General features: G+C 38.4%; 1 protein-coding gene across 2 annotated transcripts in view; it reads left to right on the forward strand.

Annotated features, from left to right (window-relative positions):
- Positions 1–22,298, forward strand: part of RIMS3 (regulating synaptic membrane exocytosis 3) — a 139,009-nt gene that overhangs the window by 48,929 nt on the left and 67,782 nt on the right. For both annotated transcript variants that reach the window (XM_075853180.1, XM_075853179.1), the window contains exons 3-4: positions 21,099–21,240; positions 22,000–22,112. In XM_075853180.1, coding sequence (XP_075709295.1) covers positions 21,099–21,240; positions 22,000–22,112 — 255 coding nt within the window. The remainder of the gene's footprint in view (positions 1–21,098; positions 21,241–21,999; positions 22,113–22,298) is intronic.

Consider the following 22,298-nt stretch of genomic DNA (forward strand, 5'->3'; position numbering starts at 1 on the left):
TAAACAAACAAATATATTATTTGGACTTAAATCTAATTCACGAAACTAAAATAAAAAATTACTTGAGAATTTATCTTTAATTTTCTATGCCACTAATTTAGATATTTAAATTTTTCCACTCTCCACTGAATGTATGGGCTTCATGGCAAATTGGCCATGTAACTCATACTTTCAAGATCCATTATAATGTCATTTACAAACTAGTAATTTCTGAATTACATTTATTTACATTGTGATTTTCTTCATTTTGCCAAAGACTGACGGAATAATGAAAGATTAAATTGACCCACAAATTGTAATATATTGCATCTGGTGGAGGAAGGAAAGTCAGTCAGTCCTGCAGTGAGGTATGTTTCCATAGCTCAGAACCCCAGTACATGCAATCTTGGTGGGCGCAGGGATTATCATATGTAAAATAATTCTAAAATTCCATTTTGGATGGGCTCCTCAATGGCGACAGATGTATGCTAATGTAAGCTTTACACAAAACACCAGCCCGGAATATCTTTTCATGCTAAAACTGGCAATAAGAAGGACTCTTGGGCAGATCATGAATTCTCTGGGATTATTAAAAGATTTTAATTATACGATGAGAAACAGCACAATGAACAAAAAGTTGCAGGCATTAATTACTGTCATGGTCCATGGAGAGACTCACTCCTCCAGGTAACCAGCCTGAGGAGAACTTCCAGTATTTTCCCGTCCTCCTAGAAATTAATAGACTACCGAGTTTTAGTATTTACACATTAAATTGTTAGTGCCGTTGGCTAGCTGTTGGGCCATACAGAACACAGTCAGACGGAGATAGGCAGTAGCTAAATCAAATTATTTCTGCAATATTCAAAAATAGATATTAATTTGTATATGCAAACAGATTAAGATTACATAACGGTATCAACTGATTCATTTACTGGGATGTCACGTTTAGGATTAGAAAAACATGGCTACTTTCTTCCAAACAACAGTGCCACACTTGTCCATAGGTTGTGTTTGGTATTGCAGATCATCCCTTGTAAATTCAATGGAGCTGAACTGCAATATGAGGCACAACCAATGGACAGGTGTGGTGCAATTTTTGGAAGAAAGGAGCCATGTTTTTTTAAAGCATGTACAGCACATTTAACTTGACTTGTGTATGAAAGTAGCAAATCACAATTACACAATTCTTCTTTTAGGTAATGCTATGTATTTCAAACAGAACATGACTCCTCCCTGACTAGAACTCCTAAATAAGTAAATTACGAATGTTTTTAGGCCCCGATCAACCTCACAGAATGAGGTTCTGTGCCGCTCAATTGTTGTACAATCAATAAGGGCACATTCAGACGCGACGTAATTGTTGTTATATTCCGCTGCGGATAGTCCGCAGTGGAAATCTGCAACAGCCGTTTTTTTCATAGGTTTCTATACATTTTTAGGTAACTTAAGTGAAACGTTGTGGAAAATAACAGTGCAGAATTGACGCTGTGGTGCAGAATTTTCACACCCCAGCATGCACATTATGTTGCGGAGAAGCAGCGAATTTTCACTGCGGATTTCAGCCTTTGCAAAGGCTGAAATCTGTGGCAAGTCCGCAGTGATATTCGCAACGTTTGAATTACCTGTCAAATATGAAAATGTTTCTACAAATTCGCAACAAATCTTTCAGCGGAAAAATTCTGCCACGTCTGAACATGCCCTTATACAACTAAATAAAGTTCTTTTTCATATTTAAATTTTTTATTGATTTTAATACAAACCGGTACAAACACAGTAGGGGAAAATGTGTACAACTAAATAACGTTTTAAGCAAGAATGCATTTGTAAAAAAATTAATTATCAGCCTTTGGTAACATGAATTGGAAAGTAACAAAAGTAATCGGATTGCTGAGGGTATGTGCACACGATAGTAGGCATTTACATCTGAAAAGACAGACTGTTTTCAGGAGAAAACAGCTGCCTCGTTTCAGTCGTAAATGCTCCTCCTCGCATTTTGCGAGGCTTCTCTGACAGCCGTAAATTTTGAGCTGCTCTTCATTGAGTTCAATGAAGAACGGCTCAAATTACGTCTGAAAAAATTGTCCTGCACTTCTTTTGACGAGGCTGTATTTTTACGCGTCGTCGTTTGACAGCTGTCAAACGACGACGCGTAAATGACAGGTTGTCTGCACAGTACGTCGGCAAACCCATTCAAATGAATGGGCAGATGTTTGCCGACGTATTGTAGCCCTATTTTCAGACGTAAAACGAGGCATAATACATCTAGTTTACGTCTGAAAATAGGTTGTGTGAACCCAGCCTAAATGTTTGTGGTGAGGTTTGGAGGAGATCTAATGGGGTTTTAGACAATCAGCACCATGGACAGGGCTCACACAAAAATTAGATGCCTCTATGTACAGTACAGTTCCGAGAGGAAACCATACCTTTTCTATTATATTCTTGTAGTAGTGTACTAATTTTTCATGCCATATGCTTCTCACCTACATCAGAATATACAGTTTAGGGAACATTTAGATTATTACATAACAATCTGCTTTACATTTTTGGGATGAACGTAGCAGCATTTACAATTATTAGTAATGTGACCTGGGTGTCAATATTTTACTGTGTTAATAATAAAAAACATAGTATATCTTCCCCTCCATTTATTTTTGTTGAAATTAGGAAATTAGGAATGTTTTAGAATCTTTCCCAGCAGGAGAAATGTTATCAATTTTTTTTCCCAACCATCTGATTAACTGCAAAAAAAGTTCAATACATTGCAAACACATTTGCAATTAACTTGAAACAGTTTATTTGCCTCATATACTTCAAAGAGTGTTAATTTTAAGACCTGCCTACACAGACAAAAACTGGAGCAGACATCAAGAAGTGAAAAACTGCTATGAAAAATTATAGGGCGTATGCACAACCATATTGTAGTAACTGAATATTTATTGAATTTAAATAGGTAGGGACACTCTCGAAGAGAACATATAATTGAGCCAAAATAAGAACACAATAAAAATACTGTGATATAGCTACATATTCAGCCACTGCAGTGAAATACAGTACATTGAGCAGGCTCCCAAACAAAAAGTCATCGCCATCAAATGATGTAAGAGTTTTGACACTTTAAAAGTAAATTTCATTCAAGTTAATTATGTTGTCAGTGATTTGTATGAATTACCAGTATTTTAGATAAATTTTTTGTGCTAATATTTGTAAAATGTTTTGGGTTTAAAAACATTTAGACACAGATAACTTAATCGATTTGTGACATGTACTCTTTTAGACAAGTTGATGATGATTCACTGTGCGTCATATTGAATATACTGGTTGTGGATTAAAGGGGTTGTCCTCTACCAGACAACTGATGACCTATCCACCATATAGGTCATCAGTATATCATCGGTGCTGGTCCCACACCAGGACCCCACACCGATCAGCTGCTCCGGCTGCCTGCGGGCACCAGATGACCTTGCAGAATATTCAATGTACGGAGCTAGAAGCAGTTGGCTCCGTAAATTGCATAGCAACAGTGCTGCCTAACTGCAGCTCTGCTCCTATTAACTTGAATAGGAGCAGAGCTGCAACTCAGCCGCTATTCCGTGGCTGGAGCTATCTGCTTCCAGCATGGACGTCCACATTTGTATCTTTGAAACTATGATACATTGATTTTAAAAAAAAATCTAATATAATTAAGGAGAGTTTATATTGATAAAAAATTTTTTTTTTTATTCTATATTGGTTCAGAAGATTTTCTATTGGTTCCTGAGGATTGGTTGATGAACTAATGTTAGTAGGTGGTGAAAGGGAAGATGTCAATTATATAGTGCTTTTTGTGTATTTTACCATCTAAGCTATTGACCTACCTCTGATTGAGCAGAAAGCACCATGCTAACATAATATCACCCCTTTTAATGCCTTTATAAACCAATTAGTCACTAATTACAGGAGTAGAGACTAGGCTAGGGTTATACTGCTGACTGCAATATTAGTGTGATGGGACTTGCGTGACAGACACATGACTTATTGCATAGAAAAGGATCCTGACACGAAAAAAAAAAAAGATGCAGATGACAACTGCTCATCCTATGTTTATGTGTAGCCCTAGATTTAAGAGTAAATCCCAGCCAAAACTAAAAATTGGCTATCTTATAGTGTTAACATTCATCCCTCGCAGCGTACCAGCTGCACCAGTCCTATGACACCTAAACCCTACCCATTATGGAAAAGATTTAATGGAGAAAGTTGTAAATGATGCGTTACATCATTTCAATTAATGGTAAATATGGTATTCTATTCTGCAATACTTTTATTACTATTATTATTATTTTTATCTTTGAGGGTTGTTTTTGGAAATCTGGAGTTTTTTCCTTCTATCTATAAAAATATTTTTATTATTATAAAACACCATTTGAGATTGTTTTTCTAAACAATTACACAAAGGGTGCATATAATAATCGTTTGCATGGAATAGTAGACGAAAAGAGTTAACATGTACCATGCCTATTATTAACCCCTTTAGGACACAGACAATTTTGGCCTTGAGGACAGAACAATTTTTTTACATTTCCCTCTTTGAATCCCGACGCTCATAACTTTTTTATTTTTTGTGCGATGTAGTTGTATGAAGCTTTGTTTTTTGCGGGACAAGTTGTACTTTATGTAGGTACCATTTTTTGGTATAAATACATTATCATTTAATTTATATAAATTTTTATTTTGGCCAAAATGCAGAAAAAAAGCAGTTCCGCTGCAGTTTATGCATCTGTAATGCCGTACACCGATCATCATAAATAATGTTATACTTTTGTTGATCAGGTTGTTACGGTCGTGGGGATACCAAATATGTCTATATTATTTCATGTTTTGGGATTTATATTTTAAAAAGTTTATTGTAAAAAATGTGCATTTCTGTGTATTTTTTTGACTTTTTTTTTATTTAACATAATATATTTTTTACATTAATTTAACTTTTTTTTTTAATCCCATAAAGGGATTTTTCATTTTGATTTAGATTTTTTTAACTGCAATGTACTGGCATAGACCTATATGCCAGTACATTAGCCTGTGTTCTGATTGTACACAGGCAGTTGTTAGGGCATACCTCAGTATGCCCTAACAACAGGAAATATGGTCAGACAGCAATGGGCTTCTTCAATGGACCGTGGGCTGTCTGGCCATACAAGTTATGGGCTTTGATCGCGTCACAGGGATTTTCTGTGACGCGATCAAAGGGCAGTCCCCCTTCCTCTGAATGCCGCGGTCAGATATGATTGTGGCATTCAAGGGGTTAATGGCGGAGAGAAGAGGTTTCTCTTCACTCCGTCATTAGAGCGGGGCTGTGGCTGTGTATTACAGCCTGGCTGTCACACAGGATGAGAATGCTCGTCCTAATGCGCGAAGTACCCGTCCTGTGTCGGCAACCAGTTAAAGCATTCTGATACCCTCTTGTTCCTGCTTTGCAGCTGTCTAGGTCCACCATTGGTCCCCTGTTTGCAATGGAGTGTGATGTTACTATGAGATCACTGCATCTATTGTGACATCATTTCAGTGATTCACAGTTGGCCAATGCAGTCAAAAGACATGTTGTCAGTGTCGACAACACATCATTACGCTAGAGTGTAAACAGGGGACCATCAGGGTTAAGGGTATATTCACACAGAGCAGTTGAGCTGCAGTTAAAAACCGCATAAAAAAATACATCTCAAAAACCGCATGCGTTATTACCGTGATTTGTTGCGCTTTTGTATGCAATTTGCATTATCTACCGCAACCACATTGAAAAACTAATCTAATTGCAGAAATAAACGCATTCAATTTTTCATATGTGTTTTGATGTGGTTTTTAACCTCACCTTAACCACAGCTAATGGGTATACCATTTGTATAATTTAAGACTTTAGGCACCTATTTTAACTCCTTGGTATAATCTGACAGAAAATCCTGTGCTGGGAGACAGTACTTAGCACCCAGTGCCACACATTTATGCCATTGTGATCATGGGGGTACAGCAGTTGTGCCAGCGTGGTCACCTGCAGGGTTGCAGATGTGATTGACAGAAATTGCCAGTATTGCATAAAACGTCGATCCCGATTGTTTAACCCTTGTAGTGCTGAGATCAATAGCGATCACGGCATCACAAGGAACTGGGATCTGTGTTACCTGATCATCAGCCCCAGCGATAGCAATCGCCTGGGCTGACAGTTTTAAAGAGGCTCTGTCACCAGATTTTGCAACCCCTATCTGCTATTGCAGCAGATAGGCGCTGCAATGTAGATTACAGTAACGTTTTTATTTTTAAAAAACGAGCATTTTTGGCCAAGTTATGACCATTTTCGTATTTATGCAAATGAGGCTTGCAAAAGTACAACTGGGCGTGTTGAAAAGTAAAAGTACAACTGGGCGTGTATTATGTGCGTACATCGGGGCGTGTTTACTACTTTTCCTAGCTGGGCTTTCTGATGAGAAGTATCATCCACTTCTCTTCAGAACGCCCAGCTTCTGGCAGTGCAGATCTGTGACGTCACTCACAGGTCCTGCATCGCGTCGGCACCAGAGGCTACAGATGATTCTGCAGCAGCATCGGCGTTTGCAGGTAAGTCGATGTAGCTACTTACCTGCAAACGCTGATGCTGCTGCAGAATCAACTGTAGCCTCTGGTGCCGACACGATGCAGGACCTGTGAGTGACGTCACAGATCTGCACTGCCAGAAGCTGGGCGTTCTGAAGAGAAGTGGATGATACTTCTCTTCAGAACGCCCAGCTATTAAAAGTAGTAAACACGCCCCGATGTACGCACATAATACACGCCCAGTTGTACTTTTACTTTTCAACACGCCCACTTGTACTTTTGCAAGCCTCATTTGCATAAATACGAAAATGGTCATAACTTGGCCAAAAATGCTCGTTTTTTAAAAATAAAAACGTTACTGTAATCTACATTGCAGCGCCTATCTGCTGCAATAGCAGATAGGGGTTGCAAAATCTGGTGACAGAGCCTCTTTAAGGGATAGTTACACACTTAAAGTACTTGGAAAACTCCCAAAAAAAAAAAAAAAGAAACAATGGTGGAATTTAATTATCTGCACATTTTGATTCAAAAAAATATTATAAATTAAATGCTACATTTTATTTCCCTACAAATTGTACCAAACAATAAATAAAAATACACCCAGAAATGCAAAAAACTAGACCTCACACAGCGACATCAGTGAAAAAATAAAAACTAACCACAGAAAAAAAGTGGGACATATAATAAGATTAAAAACACAAAAATTGGCCATACTCACAAATTGGACAGGTATAATCCCAACAGGACGCAGCCAGGTCAAAAATGCTGTTGTAGGAAAGTGCTCAGGTGTGTTAAATAATAATAGCCACTCCCACTAGCCTTGAGGGGAGTGGCGTGTGGTGCATGGGATATGTAGTAAAAAATTTATTAATTGTGTATAATGTGCAAGTAGTAATAATATGTGTGAAATATAGGGGGCAGTACTGTGTATAGTGACTGGTGAATAACGTGTAAAATATAGGGGACAGTACTGAGTATAGTGACTGGTGAATAACATGTGTAAAATATAGGGGACAGTACTGAGTATAGTGCATAAGGGTCAGGAATATGAGTGATGCATGAAGTGTGGGTGCAGTGTGTAAAACATGGAGGGCTAATGCGTAAACCATGAGGCACAGCCTATATAGCCTGGTAACAGCCTATTTGTAACGCCATGACAATACATAGAGCGGGCTGCCCTGCTTGCTATGCCAGACGGCAACACACCATGCACTCCCAGCATTGAAGACCTGGCTGCGTCCAAAAAGTAGTAAATATAATGCAAGTAAACATGAAAAATATGTTTTACACACTGCACCCACACTTCATGCATCACTCACATTCCTGACCCTTATGCACTTTACTCAGTATTGTCCCCTATATTTTACACATGTTATTCACAGTCACTATACTCAGTACTGCCCCCTATATTTCACACATGTTATTCACCAGTCACTATACTCAGTACTGCCCCCTATATTTCACACATATTATTACTACTTGCACATTATACACAATTAATTTACTTTTTACTACATATCCCATGCACCACACGCCACTCCACTCAAGGCTAGTGGGAGTGGCTATTATTATTTAAACACACCTGTGCACTTTCCTTCAGCAGCATTTTTGACCTGGCTGCGTCCTGTTGGGATTATACCTGCCCAATTTGTGAGTATGGCCAATTTTTGTGTTTTGAAAAAATAAAAACGCTACAACTCTCCGAATGTAGGGAGGCAAAGATGGAAAAATCTGCGGTAAAAAGGAGTTCCATCCCTAAGAGGTTAAAAACCCCAAAAGCTTTTACCAACAGTATTATTTTAATGTTAATTTATCCTTGCATTACAAAGACATTGCATTGAGGGGTACACTTCTAATAAAAAGACTGTCCTAACCAAACTTGTAGTCAAAATACAGGATATTTTCAATGCCAACTAAGTAAATTTTTCCAGGTGTGAAAATACTAGTCCGTTAATAGCGCAAGATTATATCAATATTCACATCCCGGATAGAAAGAAAATCTATAGGCTAAACAACACAGTTACAATGCCATTTACATAAAAACAGGCACGTTGTTTTCGGGGGAGGGAAAGCATTGTCATTACTTCACAATTACATTGACAGTGAATGACATTTCCATTTTCTTAACCTGCTGCTTTCTTATTTACATTGTTTCATAAAGAAATATTTATACATAATCAGAAACCCACATAAACTGACAGATTCCATTAACAAATGGATGAAAATAAACACAATACAAGAGCTTTTCTTCTGGTTATTTCTTATTTTGAACAGATTTAATGAAGCATCTGCTTTCACCATCCCATCCCTGCTAAACTGTGATCCTCTACCGTCATTGCATGAGATATAATAGCGTGAGATACACAGAACATACAGGACTGTTGTTGCTATGGCAACAGGAAGCATCAAACAGCTGTGAATCTGATAAAAGTAACTAGGAGGACTATCTCCTGGTGACCGGGATTATCAAGGGGTTGCCAGGTAACCTGCAGAGAGCTAGGGGCTTCTATAGGGCGCAGCGGGATTATTGTCTGGTTTGTAGGCAGATAAAGACCTTGTATAATGTGCACTTCATATAGCTATTTTAATGCACAAGTAATCTGTTTATTTGTGTTCTTTGTATTGCTTTATATACACACGGAAACAAAATATCTTATGTTCTTTGTACTCGGTGTACTCTATTGCATATCTATCTATCTATCTATCTACACTAAGTCATATCTATCTATCTATCTATCTATCTATCTATCTATCTACACTAAGTCATATCTATCTATCTATCTATCTATCTATCTATCTATCTATCTATCTATCTATCTATCTATCTATCTACACTAAGTCATATCTATCTATCTATCTATCTATCTATCTATCTATCTACACTAAGTCATATCTATCTATCTATCTATCTATCTACACTAAGTCATATCTATCTATCTATCTACACTAAGTCATATCTATCTATCTATCTATCTATCTATCTATCTATCTATCTATCTATCTATCTATCTATCTATCTATCTATATCTATCTTTTCATATTTTCCTAACTTCTTTAAGTCAGAATGACCCAGAATAATGTCATCAATGCAATCAATGAGAATATGAGAATGTCTTACTGTTGTGGATGCCTGTGAGTTAAAAGTAGTGTTTTGTGGGAGTGTACCTGATTATAACTCATCATGTCAGTGACTAGGAAGCAAGAATGGTGTACGTCTTGCCACTGATGGGCCAGTCAGCATCACTTGTGTACCACTGTCCCCATCTGTAAGAAGATATAATTACCTTTAGTGGATATGATCCAGAGGACTGCGTCTCCATGGAGACAGGATCTCCAATCTTGCATTGGTTGACAGACCTAGTGAAGATGCTTCGAAGGCTTCAGAAGCTTGACATATAAATAGAATGTTTATTTTTAAAACCAGATTTGTCTGCTTTACATGATTTCGGAGACTGGTATTTTATATTTAAGAATTGTTTACACATATTTCAGGTTTTCAGAATTACAGATGCATAAACTCCAATGCTGTCATCATGCATCCCTGCATGATCATATAATTTAGAGTACATCTAAATGAGATAAAACAAATCTGGTTAATAATTTATCATAGGCTAGAGGTTAGCAGGGGGTACTTGATGCTTTGGTCTCCTCAAGGTATAAAAAGAAGCAACATGGATCTATGCATCCGGTGGCATTTAGGTTCAGGGATGAATTATTAGTGTGAGAGAAATGTCAGAAATGTCAGACTGTGAATTTTAACTTGATGATATTCAAGTCAGACTCCAATATGCTACTTTAATCCCCATGTCTACAGTGCAAATCATATGCCTCAGCAGCTATTTGGTAACAGTGTGCTTGTCCAGGTATGTACAGTAGTGTTAAAAAAAAATAGCAGGGAGTTTAAAAAAGCAAATAAAGCACAAAATCATTATAATAATTTGATTTGCCTAAATACAAATGCACTGGAAATACTACACTTTCAATTCCAAATCAAAACAATAACAACATTTATCCAATTTGTGTTTATCCTTTACAGAAAATAAAGAAAAAGGAATATTAGGCTATACAAAAAATGACAGTGCCAGCATTTATCTGTAAAAACTCAAAAATGTAATGTATAAACTGAAAAAGTGTTTCAGATTTCACTTTACTGGACTAATATTTAGTGGCATAGCCATTGTTTCTGAGAACTGTTTGACATATGTGTTGCATGGAGTCGACCAACGTCTGGCACCTCTGGACAGGTATTCCAGTCCAGGAAGATTGGACGACATTCCACAGTTCTCCTGCATTTTGGGGTTTTGCCTCATAATCCACATTTTTTATGTCACACCACAAGTTCTCTATGTGATTTAGGTCAGGGGATTGGGCTGGCCGCTCCATTACCTCAATCCTGTTTGTCTGTAACCAAGATGTTGTGCACTTACTGGTGTGTTTTCGGTCACTGTCGTGTTGAAACACCCATTTTAAGGGCAGTTCTTCGGCATAGGGCAAAATGATCTCAAGTATTTTGATACATTTAAACTGATTCATAATCCCTTGTATGTGATAAATAGGCCCAACACCATGGTATGAGAAACATCCCCATATCATGATTTTTGCACCACCATTCTTTACTGTCTTCACAGTGTAATGTGTCTTGAATTCAGGGGTCGTCTGACATACTTTCCGTAGCCACTAGACCCAAAAAGAAAAATTTTGCTTTTATCAGTCCACAAAACGTTGTGCCATTTCTCTTTGGGCCAGTCAATGTGTTCCTTGGCAAATTTGAACCTATTCAGGACATGTCTTTTTTTTGAACAACGGGACTTTGCAGAGTTCTTGCTGGTAACTTGGCTTCACTTAATCATCTTCTGATTGTAGCAGTACTAGTGATCTTTCTGGAGGTGATCGTTGGCTGAGCCTTTGCCATTTTGGCTATTCTTCGATCCATTCGAACAGTAGTTCTCCGCTTCCTTCCGTGACTTTCAGGTTTTGGTTGCCACTTCAAGGCATTTGAGATAATTTTAGCTGAACAGAATATAATTTGCTGCACTTCTCTATATGTTTTTCCCTCTACAATCAACTTCTTAATCGAAGTAAGTTTTTAATCAGAACAATGTCAGGAACAACCCATGTTCCTCAGTATTTCGGAAGGAAATGCACTGTAACCAACATATGCAACATTTGCCACCCTTCTACATTAAATAAGGGCCAAAATTGCCACCTGTTATTCCACAGAATGAATGACTTCACCAATATAACCCCTCACTCCATTACTTTCAATTAATGATTCAGTTACTCAGAATGAGCGGCATGCAAGTCCTAATTGTTGGCTCTGTTTTTTTACTACTACTCTACTACACTTACAAGTATTGTATTTGCTATGTAGAAATATCACTTCTACCAAAAACATTGATTTATCAGGTTAATGATGTTGGACTGCTATTTTTTTGAACATTACTGTATATAGCTAAAATTAAACATATTCTTTCCTTTTATATTTATAATCTAAAGGAAAACTTCCTTCCACTATTCTTGCTGATTCACGTAGCGACAGACTAGAAACTAACCCTTTGCTAGTAAAATGAATTGTTGACCAATCGGTCTGTTTTTGATAGTGTACTGCACTCCAGTAGCCAACTATAATCTACCGGCAAACAAGTGTTAAATCATTTTACAGCGCCACCATAGAGTAAATTAAATTATTACACCATGCTCATTCAAATCAATGGACTGTCTGTGTAACGTTTGGATGTGCCAGATCCTCTAGAGACATAGTCACTCTGTAATCACTCTCCACTCTTTCTAATAGGTTAAAATTCCTGAACAGAGAACTTCCCCTAATAGGTCATTTGAACATGGCTTTTGTAAACCAATGTCACGTACCTGTTGCAGCTGGTGTGGTCCCACTGAGTTGCAACATACTTGACTTGGGCTGAGCCCACGAGCGGAGTTTAAGGAAATCCCCCGGTATTTACTCTTCATCCCCTGTACAGGTATCTGGACTTGTCTGCGAGAAATTCCTGGGTGGCAACCCCAGGATCAGTCGTCGTAAGCAATAGCTGACAAAGCAGGACAGAAGATGCTGGAATTCGGGATCAAGACAGCGGGCAATGTACGTAGTAAAACAAGCGAATGGTCAGAGCAGACAGAGATCAGTCCTAAATGTCAGCCAAGGCAGAGGTCAGGGCAGACAGTGAGCAACATATGTAGTCAAAACTAGCCGGATCAATCAATAACAGAAATTACTAGAAGGATGATACAAGGAACACTAGAAACACTATGGAACCTAATTACACAGGCTGAAAATGATGGGAGAGGGTACCTTAAATATCCAGGGAAGCTGGGTGATTGGATGAGGATCCAGGTCTTTGGTGTGTGCTGGCCCTTTAAGAAACCCAACGTTAGTGTGCAAGTGCACTAGATGTACCAAAGGACTCATTAGGTGAGCCGCGGTAGCAGAGAAGATGACGAGCAGAGCAGGTCGGCAGAGAAAACGGACATCAGCCACGACCGGGCAGAGGAGCAGAAGGACGCTCGAGAGCGGGACACCGGGGAGCGGGAAGTATCCGGCGAGAGCAGGAGGAAGCAGCCACGGATGTGGCCATTACAACCAGACCATGCCTTTAAAGTTTATTCTAACATTACACAATTGTAAATACGTAATCTGGATAAATACCTCAATAATATATTAACCCTTTAATGACCAGCATATTTTAAACCTTAATGACAAAGCTATTTTTTACGTTTTTCCATCATCTCATTCCATGAGCTATAACTCTATTTTTGCATGGACATAGCTGTATAAGGTCTGGTTTTAGCAGGATAAGTTGTGTTTTTTAATAGCACAATTTTGGGGTACATATAATTTATTGATTAACGTTTATTAACTTTGTTTGGGGGGGTAATAGAAAAAAAAATGCAATTTCGCCACACTTTTTTGCGTTCTAAATTTACGCAGTTTACCGTGTGGTATAAATAGCAATAACTTTATTTAGCAGGTTGTTACGATTGCAACGATACCAAATTAATATAGATTTTGTATGTTTTACTACTTTTACATAGTAAAATCTCTTTTTTTTCAAAATTATTTGTTTTTGTGTCTCCATAAAAGAGAGCCGTAACATTTTTTATTTTTCCGCCGATGCAGCCGTATGAGGGCTTTTTTTTTGCGGGACGACTTTTAGTTTTTATTGGTACCATTTTGAAGTTGATGCAACATTTTGATCACTTTTATCACATTTTTGATAAGGCATGATTCACAGAAAATAGCAATTTTTAATTGTTTTTTATTTTATTTTTTACAGCGTTCGCCGAGCTGGTTAAATAATGTAATAATTTTATAGTTGGGGTGGTTACGGACGCGGGGATACCAAATATGTGTAACTTTATTTTTTTGTCCGATCACCATTATAATACACTGCAATACTTCTGTATTGCAGTGTATTACTGCCTGTCTGTGTAAAACGGACAGGCATCTGCTAGCAGGCATTAACTGGAGCAGACCCGGCTGCCATAGAAGACACCGGCACTCTGCGATCACACGCAGGGTGCCGGTGGGGTGAGAGAGGGAGCTCCCTCCCTCTCTCCAAAACCACACAGATACGGCGCTCGCTATTGAGCGCCGCATCTGAAGGGTTAAATGAGTAAGATCGATACGGATATTGATCTCGCCCGTTTGAGCAGGGATGCTCCCAGCCCTCAGCTACCTCCAGTAGCTGAGAGCAGGGAGATTTAACATCTCTCCGCTCTATATATTTATTGTGATGCAGGGCCGTAAAAAGGCTACTGCATCAGAATAAAGCCCGTTAGTGGCCGCCGTAAAAACACTAATGGGCAGTCACTAACTGGTTAAATTGTACAGATGTTATCAGTTATGCAAGATTAGAGATTGTGATGACTCAGGGCATTATTACATCATCATCATCTTATATAAAAGGACACGAAAAGCTGCGTTTTCGGAGAGCTGGCATTGAAAAGAGTTTGCCTCTTCTTGCTGTGGTTTCCACCCTCACATTAAAATGTACATAGGTTAATGGCCTCTTTTGGACATCAACCTTAGTATGCAATTTTTTGGTGTGTGTTTCTGACTGGGGACAATGTCACCGGTGTTCTGTAAGATGTGATCTCACATAACTTGCTTTTCAACAAAAAAATATAGGGAATAGCTAGCAGTAAGATGCTGGGTCTGGGTAAAATGTGTTATAAACCTCCAGACATCATGCTGTCTAATCCAGTATCACTATTCCTTCTAAGACACTATCTTATATTGACTGTAATATATAATTCTCACATGTAAGGATACGTTTCCAGACAGTGACCCTAAAAGACTGAGCACTGGTTGAGCTGAAAAGAAAGCACTTAAACTCTAATGGATCCCAGTTACACTAATGTCTTTCCAACATATGAAATTAAATTAATAACAAGTGACACAACTACTCCAGACTCTCACTGATAACCACAAAGGGTGAAAGCACGCCTCGCCTCCTCCCACTCCGTCACAAACAGCTCAATTAACGGTAATAGATGAGATGACAATTGTTTATTCATACGGAAAAGCACTCCGTGATTATGAGAACACAAAAACACAAACTACCCAAATATCATGATTTATACAGTTATTTTCGAATGCACCATGGAGCCAAAACACACAAAAAGATATTTCAGTAAACAAGCGCCGATCAGCGATGTAGCATGCCAATCAACGATCGTTTAGCCTCATTTATATTGATCAATTGTTGAACTGTATGGTGACCAACAAGATCGTTCATCCCTATACAGTTTGCATCATTATCAGCAGCACACACCCTATTTACACTGGGAGATGTGCTGCCAACAATGGTTTTTTGGACCGCATGAAAGATGCGATCTTCCAAAAAATGAGTGTTTGCTCGTTTGTCGGCTAATCGCTGGGCCCTTTTACATGGGTCAATGCTTGGGAACAACCGCTACATTCCCTCAATCATTGGTCCGTGTAAAAGGGCCTTATGGTAATATATAATAGGTCACTGGCAGGATATACATTGTTGTCAGATCTAGAGATTTAGTCTGATTTCCATATTTTAGGAGTCAGGAAGGATTATTTTTTATTTACATGAGGTAAACTGGCAACTATCTCATGGGGTTTGGATTTTGCTTTCCACTGGATCAACATTGCATTATGATACATTGTGATAAATGTAAAAATATAAGGTTAAAATAATGTTACAAATTGCCATTTTTCATCAGTTTTTCAAACTTTCTATACAAAAAATGCATGTCAGCAAGGACATGCATTTTTACTAATATACAGTATATATATACACTACCGTTCAAAAGTTTAGGGTCACTTAGAAATTTCCTTATTTTTGAAAGAAAAGCACAGTTTTTTTCAATGAAGATAACATTAAATTAATCAGAAATACACTCTATACATTGTTAATGTGCTAAATGACTATTCTAGCTGCAAACGTCTGGTTTTTAATGCAATATCTACATAGGTGTATAGAGGCCCATTTCCAGCAACCATCACTCCAGTGTTCTAATGGTACATTGTGTTTGCTAACTGTGTTAGAAGGCTAATGGATGATTATAAAACACTTGAAAACCCTTGTGCAATTATGTTAGCACCGCTGTAAACAGTTTTGCTGTTTAGAGGAGCTATAAAACTGACCTTCCTTTGAGCTTGTTGAGAATCTGGAGCATTACATTTGTGGGTTCAATTAAACTCTCAAAATGGCTAGAAAAAGAGAGCTTTCATGTGAAACTCGACAGTCTATTCTTGTTCTTAGAAATGAATGCTATTCCATGCGAGAAATTGCCAAGAAACTGAAGATTTCCTACAACAGTGTGTACTACTCCCTTGAGAGGACAGCACAAACAGGCTCTAACCAGGAGTAGAAAGAGAAGTGGGAGGCCCCGCTGCACAACTGAGCAACAAGACAAGTACATTAGAGTCTCTAGTTTGAGAAATAGACGCCTCACAGGTCCTCAACTGGCAGCTTCATTAAATAGTACCCGCAGAACGCCAGTGTCAACGTCTACAGTGAAGAGGCGACTCCGGGATGCTGGCCTTTAGGGCAGAGTGACAAAGAAAAAGCCATATCTGAGACTGGCTAATAAAAGGAAAAGATTAATATGGGCAAAAGCACACAGACATTGGACAGAGGAAGATTGGAAAAAAGTGTTATGGACAGACAAATCGAAGTTTGAGGTGTTTGGATCACACAGAAGAATATTTGTGAGACGCAGAACAACTGAAAAGATGCTGGAAGAGTGCCTGACGCCATCTGTCAAGCATGGTGGAGGTAATGTGATGGTCTGGGGTTGCTTTGGTGCTGGTAAAGTGGAAGATTTGTACAAGGTAAAAGGGATTTTGAATAAGGAAGGCTATCACTCCATTTTGCAACGCCATGCCATACCCTGTGGACAGCGCTTGATTGAAGCCAATTTCATCCTACAACAGGACAATGACCCAAAGCACACCTCCAAATTATGCAAGAACTATTTAGTGAAGAAGCAGGCAGCTGGTATTCTATCTGTAATGGAGTGGCCAGCGCAGTCACCAGATCTCAACCCCATAGAGCTGTTGTGGGAGCAGCTTGACCGTATGGTACGCAAGAAGTGCCCATCAAGCCAATCCAACTTGTTGGAGGGCCTTCTGGAAGCATGGGGTGAAATTTCTCCCGATTACTTCAGCAAATTAACAGCTAGAATGCTAAAGGTCTGCAATGCTGTAATTGCTGCAAATGGAGCATTCTTTGACGAAAGCAAAGTTTGAAGGAGAAAATTATTATTTCAAACAAAAATCATTATTTCTAACCTTGTCAATGTTTTGACTATATTTTCTAGTCATTTTGCAACTCATTTGATAAATATAAGTGTGAGTTTTCATGGAAAACACAAAATTGTCTGGGTGACCCCAAACTTTTGAACGGTAGTGTGTGTGTGTGTGTATATATATATATATTTTATTTTTTTTCTTTATTAAAAATAACCCTGCGAATATAAAGTCTGTGCGTGCTGCAGTATCTATGAGATCAGCATTAGGGTATGTTCACTCATGGCGGATATGCTGCGTAAAAGCAGGGAATTCTGGCATAAAAACCGCACCAAATTGTGGTGCAGTTCTTCGTCTGGAATGTCCGCTGCGGAAAACTGCACGTAAAGAAAAATGTCATACTTACCAGTAGCCATGCTGACGTACTGCAGCCTGCCCTACTGGGATGATACTTCATCCCATGTGACCACTGCAGCTTGTGATTGGCTGCAGCGGAAACATTGAATGAAACGTCATCCCAGGAGGCCGGCCTGGATGAAGAAGCACAGAATTCTGGGTAAGCAATTTTTTTTCTATTTTCTGATTTGCGATTTTTGCAGCAGAATCGCAGCTTTTCCGCCCAAAAATAGCAACATCTGCTATTTATTCCGGGTTTTACCTCACCATTGAATTAAAAAAAAACAAAAAAAAAAACGATTACGTAAATACAATTGACATGCTGCAGATTAAAGAACCTCTGAGCGGGTTTTCTACTCATCATTGGATGAGATTTGTTCGAAATCGGTTGTGGAAAATCTGCAGTATTTACGCTACGCGTGAACCCGGCCTTACCATTAACGAAGAATATTGAAAACTTGACTGCTTACATAGGTTCTGCACAATATGTACTATATGACTAGTAGATAGAGATACTCTTTAACAATAATTGTTGGCAAAACTGATAAGAGAAATGTTGCTATGAGTAAACCGAGGTCTTAAGTAACATAAAAATATCACTACTCAGTGATCACTTACTGAAGATCACTCAGTGTAAAGAGGCCTTTAGACTTCACAAATTATTCAACTTTTCATTACACATTTTACAATTTAATAATTAAATGTAAGAAAAAGAAGGAAAGCAGCCACACTATTACATATTAAACACGGTCAGTGAGGTTAGAGGATAACTTTAATGATTTTCTGGCATCAATTATGAAAATGCATAATACTGCATAATATTTAGTTTATTTATCTTACTCCAATATGTTTTCTAGTGCTTTCAGATGAGCTGCGGTGACAGAACACCATTTTAATTTACTGTATTTTTCGGACTATAAGGCCTCATGCACACTTCCGTGTGCCGTTGAACGGACGCTAATGACGGTTCCGTGAATCACGGACCGCACACGGATGGCTTCCGTGTGCAACCCGTTGTTTGATGTACCAAATCAATGCACAGGCCGAGACTGTTCCGTCAAAAACGGGCAGGAGTAGGACCTGCACTACTTTTGACGGAAAAACCGCACGGTTGCATGGCCCCATTGAAATGAATGTGTCAGGGTGCTATCCGTTTAAAAAACGGATAGCACCCTGACGAAAAAAAACTGAAGTGGGCATGAGGCCTAAGACGCTGTTTTTAGCAAGAATAAATCTTGCTAAAAAGTCCCTGCGTCTTATAGTCGGCAGTCAAGGGACCCGGCAGCGCTGGGCCCCCTGATTGATTCTTACTTAACCCTTTCCCGACCCATGACGTGCCGGCACATCATGGAGCGGGGAGGGGATGATGTTTGGAGCGGGCACACACGCTGAGCCCGTTCCATACACTGCAGGTGTCAGCTGTGTTTAACTAGTTAAATGCCGCGGTCAATAGCGACCGCGGCATTTATAGGGTTCTTCAGATGAAGGACATTTATGACATATCCACAGGATACTTTGTTGGAATATCCACAGGATACGTCATAAATGTCAGATAGATGCCCGCATTTATCTCTAGAACGGGGCCCCGTTCTATCTTACCCGGCTCCGCTGTCTCCTGGCCACTTTCTGGTTACATGGTTGAGTTACGGAAACAGCGTAACTCGCTGAGCTACGCTGTTTCCTTAACTCCCATAGAACTGAATAGTAGTTACGGAAACAGTGTAGCATGCTGCGCTGCTTCTGTAACTGCCATTCACTACTATAGGAGTTACGGAAACAGCGTGGCTCATCCATGTAATGCAGTGTATTGTACCAGCGATCTAATGATCGCTGGTACAATACACTGCATTAGATGGATCGCTGGTTCAAGTCCCCTAGGGGAACTAATAAAATGTGTAAAAAAAAAAAAAAGGTAAATACATTTTCAAGAGTGTAAAAAAAATTTAAGAAGTTAAAAAAAAAACTTTTCCCATTTTTCCCTAAGCACAATGTAAAAATAAAAAAAATAATAAAAAAATTGGTATCGATTCGTCCGTAAAAGTCCAAAACTATTACAATATAGAATTATTTGACTCACACAGTGAACGGCATAAAAAAAAATAATTAAAACCTCAGAATCGTTCTTTTTGTGGTCACCATAGCGCTAAAAAGAATGAAATAAAAAGTGATAAAAAAATCGTATGTACCAAAAAAATGGTGTTAATAAAAACTACAGTTCGTCCCGCAAAAGAATAAGCCCTCACACCGCTCAAACGATTAATAAATATAAGCTATAGCTCTCAGAATGTGGTGAAACCGAACAAAGTATTTTTTTTAACCAATAGTTTTTTCTTTGTAACAGTAAAATATGTTTTTTTCCCCCCTATTTTCTGTTGTCTAAAACCTGGGTGCGTCTTATAGTCAGAAAAATACGGTAATTTTTCATCTAAATCGAACCAAATTTTTTATAGGGGATGAAGTTTTTTGTTTTTTTTGCAGTGTTTCAATTCCGCTGCATAGACATAGAGTTGAATAAAATAAAATTATAAAAAATTTAAAACCGTCTGCCAGCAGCCACCACTAGAGGGAGCTTGCATTTTCATTGAATTCAACAGTAAATGGGTATGCAATAATATTGTAAGTTCACTGGGCTTATCATTTAACTCCATTGTTGTGTGTAGAGAAACAGGAAGTTTGGGACTCTGTAGCAAAAAATTGAGCTCAAACATCTATAAAGATATATTATGAAAATAATCAGCACAGAATTTTGAACCTAAAAATGAAATGTTTCTTAAAGGTGGATATTCACTCCATATTTAATCACATGCATGAATTATTGTTGTTTATTTTGTCTTAACAGCATATGCAATTGGCCATCACCTTGTTACATCTTGTATTGTATCATATGCAGTAACCAGTGATAGACAAAATAAATGGTCCCAGGAATTGGGGTGATTTTTACTAAACATTACTGACTGTATACCAAATGTCAGCTTGCTATTTTTTAACATGTATGGTCAGTGCTACAAGTTAGCAGTTCATTATTTGTTTAACTCCATCATATTTGCTGGCAAATTAATGAGAATAGACTAAAGAATTAGCATATACAATTGAACACGGGTGTACTTTCAAGGTGAATTGACATTCTTGGAAAAACAGATTAAGTAATGTCACAAAATACTGTAACCTCCTGAAAGGGACGTCAAGCACAAGTCTCTTCTGTGTGTCTGATGAATTTGCTCTGACAGGGATTGAGATCAAGAAATGTTTTAGAATTAATGAAGAGCCAATTCCGTTATACAAGACCAAGTAGATAACGCTAGATTCATTAGCCTCATGTGTAAGATAACCAACATTGTTGCTGTACAATTTACTAGATATGGCTAAACTAGGAGGTCCTTTGCACATTCACTGTATTGTAATTCTGTCCTGCTTATGTTCACAGATGGTACAACAAAGAAACTGCGCAGTAATATCCGGCGCAGCACAGAGACAGGTATTGCTGTTGATATGCGAAATCGGGTGACCAGACAAAGCAGCCGGGAATCCACAGATGGCAGCACAAATAGTAACAGTTCTGACGGCACGTAAGTCTGATTCCTTTCTTTTTCACAATTTTATTTCATGCGTCTGTTGCAATGAAATTATTTAAAATACAACTTACTTTGTTGAAACACAATTCTGTATTGTTCTTTTTACTGATTGACATTATAATATTTATATACGATGTGCTCAGATGGGTGGTTTTATGTTCAAGGGGTTTTCAAGGACATACAGCCTGTACTTAGGATAGGCCATCAATGTTTGGTCGGTAAGTGTTGGACCTCCAAGACTCACTATCAGCACAATAATGGGGGTTTGGTACTTATCAAGTGAATGGGACAAGCTTCAGTATCAGGCTAGTTGTCCATACGGATGAGCTGCTCCGCCCATGTAAAAAAATTAAGAGGTTGTCCCACTTGTATTTAAGAAAACGAAAAAAATAAATTTATAATTATATCTCGTCTGATATTTGAATGCCAGTCCCACTATCATTTAGCCGTATCAACAGGATAAGATGAGACACTATAGAAAGCCCTTCCGCTCAACTCCAATTATTGCCTTTGGCATACTGACGCTGCTGTAGAATGGACTTCTGTGTCATTGAGTATGCCTCCTAGAAAATAAATCTTGACAGGTGTTAATAAAAAAATTTCCATGGCACATGCTTCATTAAATAGATTTCTTCCATGGTGTCCACTTGAAGAATATATATCTTACCGCACTATCATTCATTCATTCATTCATTCACTCAATAACTTTCAATTCTTTAATGTTCAAAAAGATCTCTCTTTTCCCATTTGCAGATTCATTTTCCCTACCACACGATTAGGAGCAGAGAGTCAGTTCAGCAATTTCCTTGATGGACTTGGACCAGCACAAATTGTGGGAAGACAAACACTTGCTACACCTCCTATGGGTGAGTAAAACTAGTTACATGTGCCACCGCTCCATTGAACTCCATGGAGACTGTGATGGCCCAGGATCAGTGGTGATACCCTCACCCATCAGGCTTTTTTGGCATATCCTGTGGCTATGCCATAAATGATTAAAGGGAATGTATCATCAGAAAATTGCATCATTATTATTATTATTATAAACATTT

This window comes from Rhinoderma darwinii, chromosome 2 (assembly GCF_050947455.1).
Source record: "Rhinoderma darwinii isolate aRhiDar2 chromosome 2, aRhiDar2.hap1, whole genome shotgun sequence".
NCBI lineage: Eukaryota > Metazoa > Chordata > Amphibia > Anura > Rhinodermatidae > Rhinoderma > Rhinoderma darwinii.